At 39.1% G+C, this 15,414-nt stretch overlaps 1 protein-coding gene across 1 annotated transcript; it reads right to left on the bottom strand.

The window, feature by feature from the left end:
• Positions 1-450: 450 nt before the first annotated feature.
• On the bottom strand, positions 451-993 carry LOC110314579 (FANCD2 opposite strand protein-like). Its single transcript, XM_021188860.1, has one exon. It carries the CDS (start codon positions 991-993, stop codon positions 451-453), a length of 543 nt encoding a protein of 180 aa, XP_021044519.1.
• Positions 994-15,414: the final 14,421 nt, after the last annotated feature.

Below are 15,414 nucleotides of genomic sequence, written 5' to 3'. Positions count from 1 at the left end.
AATTAGTCCGTAACCCACACAAAGATTTTGACTTTTGATTGCTTCATCTTTTGGTACTCAGAAAATCCATACATGTCATATATATATATGTATATAAAGTTCCTTTCCTCCCCTGAGTTCTTCAGTTATCTTTGGGGCTTGAGTGTGTTCACACTGGACTGGCTGGCTTCTGTGGTTTATCTAATTCTTCGGTACCACATGAGCATGTTGATGGATGGTAGCTTAACTTTTAAATGTCCATTCAGTTTTCAATTGTTTTTCTTTGCTCAGTCTCATTGGCCATGCTTGTGAAGAGAAAGGAAGGAGAGGAACTTCTAGGCTATTATAACTTGACAAAAGGGCAAAATATCAAATATGAGGTTATAGTTTGACTTACATGGACAGGTTTTTGTAAGCTTCAATACATAGCATAGAGTATGGTGTTAAGTACTGGGGTTGGATGGAAACCCTTTACTGGGAGTGTTGCAAGGCAAAGGTGCACTTTTTGTATATTGCATACAGCAGAAGAATCGAGCGTAGCATCTGTTTACACATGGCTAATGTCATCTCAATCTGTGGCTCCTTGAGTCCAGTGGGCCACTGTTGCTCTTTGCTGACAATTTTGCTGAAGGCTGATGACTCAGAAACTCTGAAGGTTCCAGTCCACTTGGGTGGCTGGACTGTAATAACACTGCCAAAGACTGAATCCAATCCAATGAGACGGATGGGCTGGGGCTTCTTAAGCATTTGTTTGTTCTTGGCTGTTGTACCTTTGTATGGCTCAGGTAGGTGGCCAGATAACTCTGAGCCCCTTACAGCTTCCATCCTTGGGGCCTCCAAGACGACAGCAACTTCATGAAAGCACTGTTGTACTTCAGGATCAGTAGAGGACCGTAGGAAGCAAGGCGAGAGCCTGAAAGGGTGTATGGTGGGAAAGGTAGGTGTTGTGTGCCGCAGCCATTGCAAACTCTCATCCAGGGGGTTCCACGGTGACCAGAGCTGATATCCTGCCATTGGCAGTCTCACTGCTCTTCCCCACACACCACAGACTCCAGAGTAGCAGCTGAGTCTTTCTCTGTCTGGTACTTAGCAACAGCCTTTGTGACCTAAGACCACCAGAACCTAACCCACAGCAGGGCTGGAAGCTAGAGGTATCCCTCTGTGAGATGTCAGGACTTGCCTACTGCCCAATCCTGAGAAGGCCAGATGTGAGACCCTGGAGGCCAAGACAAATTATTGTTCAATAATCACAGAGTGAAAGATGATAGTTTAGAATTATTTTCTGTTATACAATAAAAGTGAATAGAAAATAAGATGTTATACCAATAAACATATAAAAAGTCACTAAGTCACCTTTAAAAGTATCTTAAAATAACAAAATAGAAGTAATGAGCAAATCTAAAAGGACATTTCTACCCTCTATTGTTCTTCATCTATCTTTGTTGTGATTCTCTTCTTACTGGATGCTTCCATTCAGAAAAACTGCAGCTGTGATGTTGGGATATGTTTTATTTATCTTGTTCTATATTTGGGTTCGTTTGGTAGGTTGGTTTTGTTTCTTCAAGATAGAGCCTGTGTGTGTGCTGAGTTTGTAACTCACTGGTAGAGGGATGTCTAGTATGTGTGAGGCTCTGAATTCATTCTTCAATGCTGAGAAAAAAATCAAAGGATAATCCCTAGCTAAGTGTGGTAGTTTGAATAGGCATAGCCCACATAGACTCGTGTGGTTGAATGCTTGGCCCATAGGGAGTGGCACTATTAGGAGGTATGGCCTTATTGGAGGAAGTGTGTCACTGTGGGGGGTGGCCTTTGAGGTCTCCTGTGCTCAAGATATACACAGTCTCCTTCTGTTACTTTTAGATCAAGGATGTAGAACTCTCAGCTCCTTCTCCAGTACTATGCCAGCCTGCACTCAGCCATGTTTCCTGCCATGACAATAATGGACTAAACCTCTGAAACTATAAGTCAATACCATGTTTTTTGTAAGAGTTGTTGTGGTCATGGTGTTTCTTCACAGCAATAAAACCCTAACTAAGACACTAAGTAGCCCAGGCTAGTCTTAAACTTTCTATATATGCTAGACTGGCCTTGAACTTGCTTAGTATCCTTGGGTACCCTGGTATACACTATGTAACTCTGGTTAGCCCCAAACATGTGGTCATCCTGCCTCAGTTTCCAAGTATGGAGACTATAGTTGCACACTGCCATGTCTGGGCTTGTTCTCTGCAATGTCATTGACATTGGGGAACACAGTTCCATGTCATTGAAAAAAAATGGAAGAACTTTGTCTCAGAGCCACAGGGACCTGTATTCACATTTAGGAGTCAAAGTCAAACAAAATTAAGCTTTTTGATAAGGAGAAGAATCAAGTGTAGGCTCTGAAAGAGAAATGGATACCTAAGTTCTTGAGTATAAGCTATAGAAGGAATCTTGGGGCTTTGGGGGTACATTACTTGAATTAGTTAATCTTCAACTAAAGCCGAAGGGGGAGAACAAAAATATCTTGGTGTCCTCACGTCCTTATGAAACAAATAGTTATGAATTAAGTTATAAGATTATTTATGAAAGCACTTGGAAGCCCTAAGTATAAGGAAGAAACCCAATTAAGATAGAAATATATAAAAAATAAAAATATCGTCAGAATGGCTAAGATTAAAAATACAGGTGACAGCAGATGCTGGCGAGGTTGTGGAGAAAGAGGAACACTCCTCCATTGCTGGTGGGATTGCAAGCTTGTACAACCACTCTGGAAATCAGTCTGGCGGTTCCTCAGAAAATTGGACATAGTACTACCGGAGGACCCAATAATACCTCTTCTGGGCATATACCCAGAAGATCTTCCAACTGGTAATAAGGACACATGCTCCACTATGTTCATAGCAGCCTTATTTATAATAGCCAGAAGCTGGAAAGAACCCAGATGTCCCTCAGTAGAGGAATGGATACAGAAACTGTGGTACATTTACACAATGGAGTACTACTCAGCTATTAAAAACAATGAATTTATGAAATTCTTGGGCAAATGGATGTATCTGGAGGATATCATCCTTAGTGAGGTAACCCAATCACAAAAGAAGTCACTAGATATGCACTCACTGATAAGCGGATATTAGCCCAGAAACTTAGAATACCCAAGATACATTATGCAAAACAGAAGAAAACCAAGAAGGATGACCACTGGGTGGATACTTCATTCCTCCTTAGAATAAGGAACAAAATACCCATGAAAGGATATAGGTACAGAGACAAAATTTAGAGCTAAGATGAAAGGATGGACTTTCCAGAGACTACCCCATTCGGGAGTCCATCCCATCATCAGCCACCAAACCTAGATAGTAATGCTCATGCCAAGAAGACTCTACTGAAGGGACCCTGATATTGCAGACTCTTGTGAGGCTATGCCAGTGCCTGGCAAACACAGAAGTGGATGCTCACAGCAAGCTATTTAATGGAACACAGGGTCCCCAATGGAGGAGCTAGAGAAAGTACCCAAGGACCTGAAGGGGGCTGCAACCCTGTAGGTGGAACAACAATATGAACTAACCAGTACCCCCTGAGTTTGTGTCTCTAGCTGCATATGTAGCAGAAGATGGCCCAATTGGCCATCATTGGGAAGAGAGGCCCCTTGGTCTTGCAAACTTTATATGACCCAGCACAAGGCAAGGCCTGGGCCAAGTAGTGGGAGTGGGTGGGTAGGGGAGCAGGGGCGGGCGGGGGGAGGGTATAGGGATAGCATTTGAAATGTAAATAAAGAAAATAATAATTTTCTTAATAAAAAAATAAAAATTAAAAAAAAAAATCAATATAAGTTTGCTAAACAGAGGCCATAATGCTATTAAAATAGATGTTTAGATAAGATATTAAATATGGTTCACTGGCCACCTTAATAGTGTTGTCTATGATATTTCAGGAAAACATGTGATTTCTGTGTACAGTTTCCCTGTAGGCCAATCTCCTGTCAACTATGCTGAAATACTTGACATAGTAAGAAAAATACTGGAGACATAAAAATGAAGTTAGGTCTGAGAAGAGTGATGGCAAGGGAGGACTCTTTCTAACTCTTACACTCCTTGAATCTTTTCCTATAATTACATGCTGCTTCAGCAACTCACAAATCATTACAAGTTAAAATTATCATATACATCTTGATTTTTAATTAGAATTTTAAGTGGTCACTTGCCAGGAAGATAGCTAAGGTCGTCAGGAAGTGCTTTGTGTCACTTGCTGTATATAACTGTATTAAGTTACGTTTTTATTGTTGTGATAAAATGCCATAACCAAGGCAACTTATAAAATGAAGCATTTAATTGGACTTAACATTTCAGTAGGGAAGAATCTATGATGGCAGAGCAAAAGCATGGTAGCGTGAACATCCAAAAGCTCGCATCTCGAATCACAAGCAGGAGGTAAAGAGAAGTAGCTTGAAATGGTGAAATAGCACAGGTCTTTTCAAACCTCAAAACCATCCCTGTGTCTGACATACCTCCTTCAACAAGACACACCTCCTAACACTTCCTAAATAGTTCCACCAACTAGAGTTCAAGTATTAAAACAATGAGCATGTGGGGGACATTCTCATTCAAATTACTACAACAGAATACATTCAAGTCAGAATATAATTGTCAAGAATATAGTAATTTATAATCCTTTGAGTCATTTTCTTTATTAAGCACATTGGCTAAATATAAAAAAAGTATAAGAGAAGACTCAAGTTAATCAAACAAACTGCCATAGCATTCTACCAAAGTTAATTTTAATGAATGTTATAAAACTAAACATACATATAATAACCAATCCAGAAAATTCAAAACATTATAGTATATAATTTAAGGTATAGTTATACCACCACAAATAATAATGAATTTGACATGATCAAAACATGTCCACCATATTATCTCATATGTATGTATGAATATTTTTATTCAACACCATGGAGTAGCTCCCGGTTAGTTCGTGGTATGGAAACTTTTCAGTTTATTCATTTCCCTCTGATTTTTTACTCAGTTTCATCTATGAATTAAATGTACAATAGACAGAAAACAGTAAGAGTCTCTAAGGCGAGCAAGTACTAAATTCCCAAGAGACAAAATAATTGTTCTACCTTGTCCTGTGGTACTCAGAGCCATATCCAGGGCCTCAGTTTCCCAGGGAAGAGCTCTGTAGTAAGCCATACACCCAGCTCCAGTTGACTAACATGTAGACCTTGGTCTTCTGGGATGAGGGAAAGTAACCCAGCCTATGGAAAGCTTGGAAAGAAAATACACACAGAGCAAGAGTTGACTGATAAAGATGAACAAGCTTCTAGGTAGCATCTGCCAGTGGCCATCTCTATCTGAATAGATGTCAGACTCCCAATATCTTCTTGCTGTGGGAAGTTTCTCTTAAGCAGGATGTGAGGAAAGTAGAGAAGAAAAAGTCATATCTACACTTACTATTTCTTTTACTACTGAAGAGATAGATGCACATTTCTTTTTACAAAAGCACTACTTTTAGAATCATCCCCAATCTTCAGATGTTCATACCTTTTTTGAATCGTCAACACATTTGTAGTAAAATAGTTTACCTTCTCACAGATGATACAGTCCAAATTTTTTTATATTTTTATTGTCTAGCCCCCAGTGTCTTTTCCCAATGTCTCTTTTAGTTGTCTATGGAGACTCCTACTCACCTACTGGTCAACTGTCTAGCCGTTTATACAAATACTGTGAACATTTATATGGTATGACATGGTTGGAGTCTAGAGGGTCATGTAAGGTGGGCAGGAGAAATAAGGAGTAAAGAAGGGCTACTAAAAGAGTCCTAGCATATATATTGATATTCTGAAAAAGCCTTTCTGACCATGGCCTTCGCTAGACTAGAGTTAAGAAGCCTATTTCCAGATAGTGCTCCCCAATGACTGGGTCAATCAGTGTCCTTTCCATACTTGTAGGACTTGATGGTATAATAATTAATCATCATCATCTACCTGACTGGCTTCATAATAACTAACGAAATATGCCTCTGTGAACTTCTGTAAATGAGTGTCTAGATTAGGTTAACTAAGGTGGAAAGATCTACCCTGCATTTGGGTGGAATCATCTCATGGACTGGGATTCGGACTTGAATAAGAAGGAGAAAGTAAGCTGCCATCACTCTGCTCCCTGACTGAGGATGTAATTAACGCACCAAGCTGAATCCTGCCCCTGCTGCTGGGCCTTCCCTGCCAGAAATGTCTGTAACTTCAAATAGTAAAGCAAAATATTCCTTCTCATTTTGTCACAGCAGTGAGAAAAGTAACTAGTACAGTGGATTCATCTTGTTAAATACATGATGGAACAGAAGAGATAATAAAAGAAATACATGTCCATTTATTTATTATGAGAAAATTACAGCAAAATTCCCTCAAGACAGGTAAATACTATAAACATGAGTCATAAAATGATAATTTCTAATCTGCTGCTACAATGTCTCTGTTTTGGTCTACAGTCTTCTTGCTTTATACTCTTTAATTTTCTCTCCATAGCTTAATAAACCTTCTTCTCATTTGTGTAATATCACTAGTAAACTCACAGAAAGTGTGAGAAATTTTTCAATTGGTGAAAACTTTTATCAAGTTTGTTTCCTAAGCAATGACTCTTGAAGGCATTTGGAGTTTCTTGTGGAGTAGGTATTCTCGTGTGTGTGTGTGTGTGTGTGTGTGTGTGTGTGTGTGTGTGTGTGTGTGCTTTGACAACACTCATTGACAGGCTAGTTTGTGTGTGTCATTGTATAGTATACATATTATGGCTTACTTGATAAAATCTCATATCAAAACATAGAGAAATAAATTCTTAAACAAGTTTACTTCTGACAGGAGAAAACTTATATTTGAAGTAGCTGAAAATAAGAATTGAACCTTCTGATTCTCATTTCATATATTTGGATAGGGGCTGGTGAAATGGCTCAGTGAGTAAGAGCACCCGACTGCTCTTCCGAAGGTCCAGAGTTCAAATCCCAGCAACCACATGGTAGCACCATCCGTAACAAGATCTGACGCCCTCTTCTGGAGTGTCTGAAGACAGCTACAGTGTACTTACATCTAATAAATAAATAAATCTTTTTTTAAAAAAAAAAAAGAAGTGTTTTTCCACAGACTAACTTCTGAGTTCAGATATTTCTAGTTGAATTTCACTCTGCTAGTTTAAATCCTAAGTGCTGTGTGCATATCTGCACTAAGATAGAACCTTGGCCTTACTACCAAATGAGTCAAGTCAGCCGGAAAGAGAAATATTCTTAGATGTGTTTCCTACACCAATACAATAAGCAGTAACTCAAGTGTACATAGAAGCAAGCATGAATCCTGTAACTACAGCCTACATGGCCAGGTTAAATATACTTGTTTCACTTGTACTCATAGCTGTCCTTTTGCTATAGAAAATGAGAGCAAGAGTAACAGAAGAGATATCAGGGTGTAGAGAGACCACATTGCTAGCTAATGCATATGTTATTTGTAGTACTTTTTGAATAAACATCTATAGTCATTAAAATATATTACTAAGGCCTTTGCAATGGGCTTGGAAGAGACTCATAGAAGTCAGGGTGTCTGAGGCATGCACTTGCATTGTTGAACATAGTTAAAAAGGTAGCTTCATCTTTGGTCTACTGCTATGATTCACATGTGTCTCCTGGAATTTATGTATTACAAACATGGGACATTCTTGAGGAAGGACTTCACAGATGGGTTTGTGTCATAAAAGTAGTTCCCTCATGTGTGGATTAATGTTGGCTCAAAGGTAAATGTGTTGCCTCAGTAGTAATATTTTTATAGAAATTAGTCTGCCCATCTCTGCCTCCCTCTAGCCCTTTTGTCTCATTCCATATGATACTGTAGCAAGAAGACTCTTGCTAAATTATGGTGCCTCAACCTTAGACTTCTTGGCCTTCAGACCTTCAGAAGTAAGTTGATATTTATCATAAAGTACTTCTTCTTGGGTCTTTTGTCCGAGCAGCACAAAACACTAAGACGTGTCACATCATGGAACCCATATATTGCAACTTCAACTGTATTCTGTCTGTCCCTTGCACAGACTGTGGTACAATGTTATACAAGTTATACAATGCCATGGTTTGTAGGAGTCAAGGATCATTAGAGGCCATGTTGGAAGCTGAGTACCATACCGGATAATCCAAACCTCATGGCATTGTGAATGCTTTTTGTTTGCTCCTATTACCTAAAATGTATCTTTTGAAATCAATTGTTTTCTAAACTTGGAGATAATTGATCTGAAATTCTCCTGAAGCAAATTCTCTGAGGGATATTCTATGTAACATTAAAGAAGAAGCAAAATATCAAAGACTATCTTTAATAAACATTGCTAAGCAAGCAAAACTGAAAGTCAATGATGCACTTATTTGTAGTAAAGCTTTGAAGCAAGGCTGAGACATGATACTAAGAAAACTAGGAGAGGTGTGGTTGAAAAGTGAGGGGAGATGCTCTATGCTATGAAACATGGCCTAATTCATGTCCTGGTTAGTTACTGCACAGGTATTTGGTCTATAAAAAGTCATTATTTTAGACATAGCTAATTGAGTCACTTTTATGTATGCAAGTTACAGAAATCATAATTTAAAATTTAAAGTTAAATATGCTGGGAAAGGGCTTGTTGGCAGGTAGCCTGGACAGTTCAGTTAAGTGTTCTGGCTTTCCAAGGTAGTACATTTTGCTCACAGCAGAATGTCTTCTGAAACATTTCAAAATTGCCACCAAGAACTCCTTAGGAGCAACTGAGTTTCCTGTTGTGAGGGAGGTAGTATGCGGAGGTCACTAGATGACAGAGCCACATGAGAAATAAGCTTTCCAAAATGGATCAATAGTGTGGTTATCAAAAGGGGATCTTCACTGTTTCACAACGTGATCGCCCTATTAATCCATTTCTGTATAGACAAGCAAAGGAGTAGCTCAGATGGGCAGTCTGGTAACAGAGACTGTACTCTGAGCCCCATGGCCCCATTTCAAATGGATTTCAGCATGTATTAACCTCTCAGCTGCATCATTGAGTTGAGTGAAAGTTCCTCTGGCACAAGAAGCCTCCATGTAAAATTTCCTCAACACCCTTCCCCATGTGCCCATGGGCTTTCTCATAGACAGCAGTACACATGGACGGTCCTTAGCTGGAAGAAAAAGTTTCTATAGAGGCTAGAGAGAAAGCTCAGTCCATTAATTGCTTGATATATAAGAATGAAGAGCTGAAATCTATTCCTGGAACTCTTGTATAAAACTCAAGCATAATGGCATGTGTTTGTAATCCTAGTGCTGGGGTTGCTGGGGGAGGGGGAGGGCAATAGATCCCTGAAGCTCCATGGCCAGCCATCTTAGCAGAATTAGCAAGCTTCAGGTTACCCTTTCTCAAAAACCAAGTGAACAGTGCTTTCAGAATAACACCTGAAGGTGTTGTCTCCCTCCCCCCATTTTAGAGTCAGAGAGAGAGACAGAGAGAGAGAGAGAGAGAGAGAGAGAGAGAGAGAGAGAGAGAGAGAGAGAGATTCTGCCATATAAAGCCAGAGTTTAGGAATCTATGGTTGTTCTGCCAAGAGACAGGAAACTAAGGAGATGCCATATAGTACTTATGTAATTTAATATGGAGTCACATGATCTAAACAAATAGGAGTTGACTTGACTCCTATTTGATTTGGCTCCATCAAATCCATCCATTCCACTCTTCTCAAATCTTCAATACCACCTTCTAATTTATTTCCAATTACACTCTAATCACCCAAGAAGTAGGCTTTCCCTCTGACTTGGCAGACTTAGCTGATTTAGTAGACAGATGTAGCAAAGAGCACTGTTCCAGACTAGGAAACCCTTAGCCCAAAGGTTCTATCACCTAGGGGCAACTGCTTGTCATGAGAAATGTTGGAACTATCTAGAGACATTTCTTATTTTCATATACAGAAACCCATGAAATAATGCTCATGGGTCGAGACAAGGGATATTGCTCAAAAATCTTAGCATGCAGGCTGGGGAGATGTCTCAGCAGGATAATGTGCTCATTGTACAAGTATGAGAGTGTGAATTGGAATCTCTAGCATCCATGTAAAAACTGGGTTTGGTAGTCCTCATCCATGTGAGCACTGGGAAATGAAGACAGGGAAAATCTCAGGGCTTGGTGGTCAACCAACAAAACCAAATTGGTGAGCTCTAGGTTAAGTGAGAGACTTCTTAAAAAAATTAATATGTAGAAGAAAATATTCTGGCTTTGACATGTATATGCATTGGCAAATGCAACACACACCTAAAATATCTTGCAATCTGTAAGATGCCCCTTACATAACCAACAAAAATATCAGACCCAAAATATCAAAAGTTCTGAGGTTGAAAAGCCCATTATTCCAATTTCTCTATAAATCTGAAACACTTTTAGCACTAAGCTCAAAGTTTTGGCTTCCCTTTGTCATGTATACAACTAATAACAACAAACCAAAACTCTAATGAACTCCAGACATGCCAAGTTTTCCACAGAAAACCATTTATGCCCATTATACATGCTTTTTTAAATGTACATAGATATACATATTCTGTAGGCATCAAATATTCTGTGAGAAACCCCTCTCAAAACTGCACCTGCTCGCTGTTTTAATGATGCAATTAAAAAGCCCATGGAGAGTTGCCCACAACCATGCTACAAATGAGAAAACAGTTATGGCTAGCTAACCATTGCTGATCATTTTGCCCTAGAGTATACTAAAACAAGTGACTTGTTTTACAAGGAGCATGTCTCTTTTTGCAGAGCCTTCCCAAACTTTCAGAAAAATGGGGATCCCAGCATTCACGAAGCAAAGTTGAGCAGAGTTCAAGGCCAGCCTAGTCTACAAATCTAGTTCCAGGCTACCCAAGAGATACACAGTAAGGCACTGTCTCAGAAAACAAACAAATAAAATATATTACAGAAAATAATTACATAGATTTCATTAATGGATATATGAATGTTCTCTTTAAGGTCTTTGAACATATTCATTGGAGCTATTTTGAAGTCCTTGATTGTGCTTCAGCTATATTACAACCTACTAACGTTTGATTATTGGGTTCTAGCAGAAGACATATTATCCTGGCTGTTAATGATTTTATGCTGGTGTCTAGGCATCTGTGTTTGGAATGGTTGTAATTTTAGCTGTTGGTATCCAGTCTTCTCTGTTGAGTGGTTGTTCTGATCTTTTGATTCTGTTGCCTTCTTTCGTTCTTAGGAGAATGTCATGGCTATGAGTTGCCCAAGAGAGAGTGCTTCTGAGTCTCCACCAGATGTAGCCACTGTGGGTCCTGGGTTGAATGTGTTTCTAGGTATTGAGAACTGACAATAAAGGAAGGGGGCTGGGCTGGGGCTGGGGAAATTGAGAGGATCTATGGAAAGTAAGAAAGCTTAAGCCTGCCCTGAGGAACTGTGAAGTGCCAAGGGAATGGGGGAAGACAAGGAAGACAGGCCCCTGCAGGGGCCTGCTAAAGTGCTAAAGATAAAACAGGATAATTGGAAATGGAAAACAGGAAGGATAGTAAAGATCGCCTACCTGGTTTCTAGGCTGGCATGGCCTGCAGGAACCCAGGTAGAGAGTACCTCCAAGTGTTATCTGAAAACATAGCAAAGTTACCCATGATCTGAAGTTGTCTTAGTTAGGGTTTCCATTTCTTTGAAGAGACACCATGTCAAAGGCAACTCTTACAACAAAAACATTTACTTAGGGGTATCTTACAGTTTCAGAGGTTTAGTCCATTTTCTGTATGGTAAGATGCATGGTGGTATCCAGGCAGACATGGTGCTGGAGAAGGAGCTGAGAGTTCTACATCTTCATCCAAAGGTGGAAGAAGGTGACTAGACTCCATACTGGTTGGAGCTTGAGCATAGGAGACCTCAAAGCCAACCCCCACAGTGACACACTTTCTCCAACAAGAGCACACCTACTCCAACAAGGCCACACATCCTAATAGTGGGCCATTACCCATGGGCCAGGCATGAGTCTATGGAAGCCATACCTATTCAAACCACCACAGAGAGAAAACTATTTTTACATGCATGCTCTGAGGCCAGCATTAGTATCCTTATACCCACTCCAACTTGACTGTGTACATTAGAAAGGTAAATGTAAATACCTGGGTATATTAGGAAGTCCTACGCTTATGTGTCTGCTGATCCTGTGACTACAAACATTAGAAACAAACTCGACCACTGTCTTCTCAGTGCTTTCACATGATGTCAAATATAGAGCCCATATCCTGGTTATTCCTCAAATGATTAACCATAGGTACTATATGACTTAGCAATTCCACTTTTACATAGACACAAGAGAAACTAATACATATAATGATACAAATTTTAACAGAAATGCACATAGAAACATTAATTGTAGTAATAAAAATGTGGAACAAACTGATGAAGGGATTTTTAAATGTGGTCGTATTAGTGAAATTTCTACTATAATTTAACACACTAGATAATGAAGTTTAAAAGAAGAAAGGGTTGGCTCATAATGTTGATAGTTTCATTCTGTAGTTGACTGGCCCTGTTGCTTTTCAGCTGCCTTGTATTTTTTTTTTTAAAACCTGTTTTGCTTGGTAGAGTATCTGCCACTTATGCGCATGTATTACTGGCATTGACGACAATATGTAGCACATGACAAGCAACAAAGCAATTGTCACTAAAAAAGCAGATAACAAACAAACAAACAAACAAAACAGAAAAAGAACTGCTTGAAATTCTATAGCTGTCTTTTTAAAACATGGACTGGTGTGTGTGTGTGTGTGTGTGTGTGTGTGTGTGTGTGTGTGTGTGTGTGTGTGTAAAGTTCCCAAACGAGGTTGCTGCTGTTGAATGTTCTCTTGGACCCACTACTCTAGGAGTTGCTCCCAAGCCCCCATAATGCATAATCTATGGACACTCCATAAGTGTTACAGTCTAACCACTCATATATGGGACACCAGATGAACATGTTAGACTACCATAGAATCATCTGTCATGCAAGAGTGCCCCATTATACTAAAAGTCATTTCCCCACATTATAAGGAGTTCTAAGTCCCCTACATGGAATCTTGGTTTCTAACCTTCAATCTGAAGATTGCTACTTGTGAGGAAACTAAAACATATCTGTTCTCAATTATTCTATTTATAAAACATTTGTCCTTGTGAGCCTCTGCAGGCCTTGCTCTGTACCCCAAGTGCTTTCCCAGGCAGTTCTAAGTGCCAACCTCACTGGAACTTAATTATTGAGTAACACATTCCATGGAGCCAGACATGTGCTTTAGTCATGTACTTATTACATGTATAGTACCTATATATAATATATAAACTCACATATATGCATTCAATACACACACACGCACACACACACACACACACACACACACACACACACACATATATATATATATATATATATATATATATATATATATACATATATACAAACACATGAACAACTAGAAATACCATTAGTAAACAGCAAATAACGCACACTCATTAAATATTTACTGTTGAATGAATAAAAGTAATAAACCTTGAGTTCCAATAGCCCTTTAGGAGATGACTTTATGTAAATTTGTTCATTTTAGCTGCTTTAAAGTATCATTAGGCTAGAATGCCCCACCAAGTAGTGCTGGGAATGAAGGATTCGTAATTCAGTGCTTAATATGACTCTCCAGAGAGGAATAGATTTTTAGGTTGCTGAGTGCTAGATGTTTTCTGGTTTAGTTTTAGTTTTTGTTTTTAATTTCAGATTTAATAATATATAGAATTATTTTTGGAGGTAAGTATTTTTACTGATGCACTCTAGAGTGAGCTTTATTAAGGAGTATTCCTAATGGGCCTTCCTTTTATGAAAAAACTGACTTTTTTGTTGTTATAATAATTTTTACTTCTGTAGTTAGGTGGTAGGTTTTTAGATTATACAACAGGTTGGACTTAGACTCGCCTTTCTGTTGGTGAAATCATGAGGCCAAAGTTACAAAGTTGTCTCTTTGGGTTTTGTTGTTGTTGTTGTTGCTGCTGCTGCTATTTTGGTGAGACATCCCACGTACATGTACAAGAAAACAATTCTTATTTTACAGTTTTTGTATAGTATACATTAATTAAGAGATGTTGACATATACAAAGGTGGATGCTCTCAGCCAACCATTGAACTGATCACTGGGTCCCTAATGGAGGAGTTAGAGAAAGGACTGAAGGAGCTGAAGGGGTTTGCAACCCCATAGGAAGAAGAACAATATCAACCAACCAGAGCTCCCAGGGTCTAAACCACCAACTAGGGAGTACACATGGAGGGACCCATGGATCCCGCCACATATGTAGCAGAGGACAGCATTGTCAGTCAGCAATAGAAGAGGCCCTTGGTCAGTTGAAGGCTAGATGCCCCAATGTAGGGGAATGTAAGGGAGGGGCAGCAGGAGTGGGTGGGTTGGTGGGGATACACCCTCATAGAAGCAGGAGGAGCAGGGATGGGATAGGGGTTTCTAGGGGGAAATCAGGAAAGGGGATAACATTTGAAATGTAAATAAATAAAATATCCAATAAAAATAAAAATAAAAAAGTTGTTTTCAAAACCTATCTATTATATAATAAGCTCTAGCAAATAAAAAATGCTTTATGGTTGAGTAAAATTAACAATTTGCTAGAGACTGTGATCTGTGATGCCTATTTACCACTGAAAGGATAGTTGGCTCTTCAAGCCAGACAACAGTCTTGGTGAGAGATATTGATGAGTTCATGTGTGGTTGGTTTGAATAAGAATGGCCCCTTACTCTTGCTTTTCATGTTCAGGGGGCTGCCATAACTGAAATAATAAAGGAAAAATCACTCTAATGGTCTAACAGTGCTGGAGACCCAGGAAAGAACTCTAATTATTAGAGAAGGAGGTCCTGTAGGTTCTGTAGTTCGGCTTGGGTGATCTGAGACAAGCCTACTAGAGGAAGAAAGACATAAAGATTAAGCTGCATTTTATACTTTGTCTTATAGCAAGAAATGCTTCTAGAAACAGAATGACATAGTTTATCTACAAGACATAGCTACAGGAGAGCTCAAAGGCAACCAGAATAACCCAGGCAAACTCAACCTGTACTGACAAGTGAGGTGAAGCATCTCCAGCTATGGATGTTGTATGAAGTTTTGTGTGTGTGCTGAGGAGTGTTTGTTACATAACAATAGATAACAGATACAGGGAACAATTATGGTGCTTCATATGTAGATTCTATATTGTATGTTCTCAAGTCAGTATTACTTTTCTTCAGTAAAATAGTGTTATAGATATTATGTAAATCTGTGTACTTCAGTGCTGCTCCCAGAAGACATGGATTATTAAAGGAAAATATCAGTCCTAACACAAGATAATTTCCTACAGGTTATGAGTCATGGAGGTCTCAGGGGTACCCAACGCAACCAAAGCTATTATTTGCCTTTAATAATGGTTGCCAACCATAACTAGATGATATACTCTGTTGCT

Source organism: Mus pahari, chromosome X, assembly GCF_900095145.1.
Source record: "Mus pahari chromosome X, PAHARI_EIJ_v1.1, whole genome shotgun sequence".
NCBI lineage: Eukaryota > Metazoa > Chordata > Mammalia > Rodentia > Muridae > Mus > Mus pahari.
Note: the sequence above shows the minus strand (reverse complement) of the source record. Positions and strands in the feature narration are given on the sequence as shown.

Excerpts from the sequence above, each read along its gene's own strand:
- LOC110314579 (XM_021188860.1), bottom strand. The coding sequence starts at position 993 with ATGGCAGGATATCAGCTCTGGTCACCGTGGAACCCCCTGGATGAGAGT.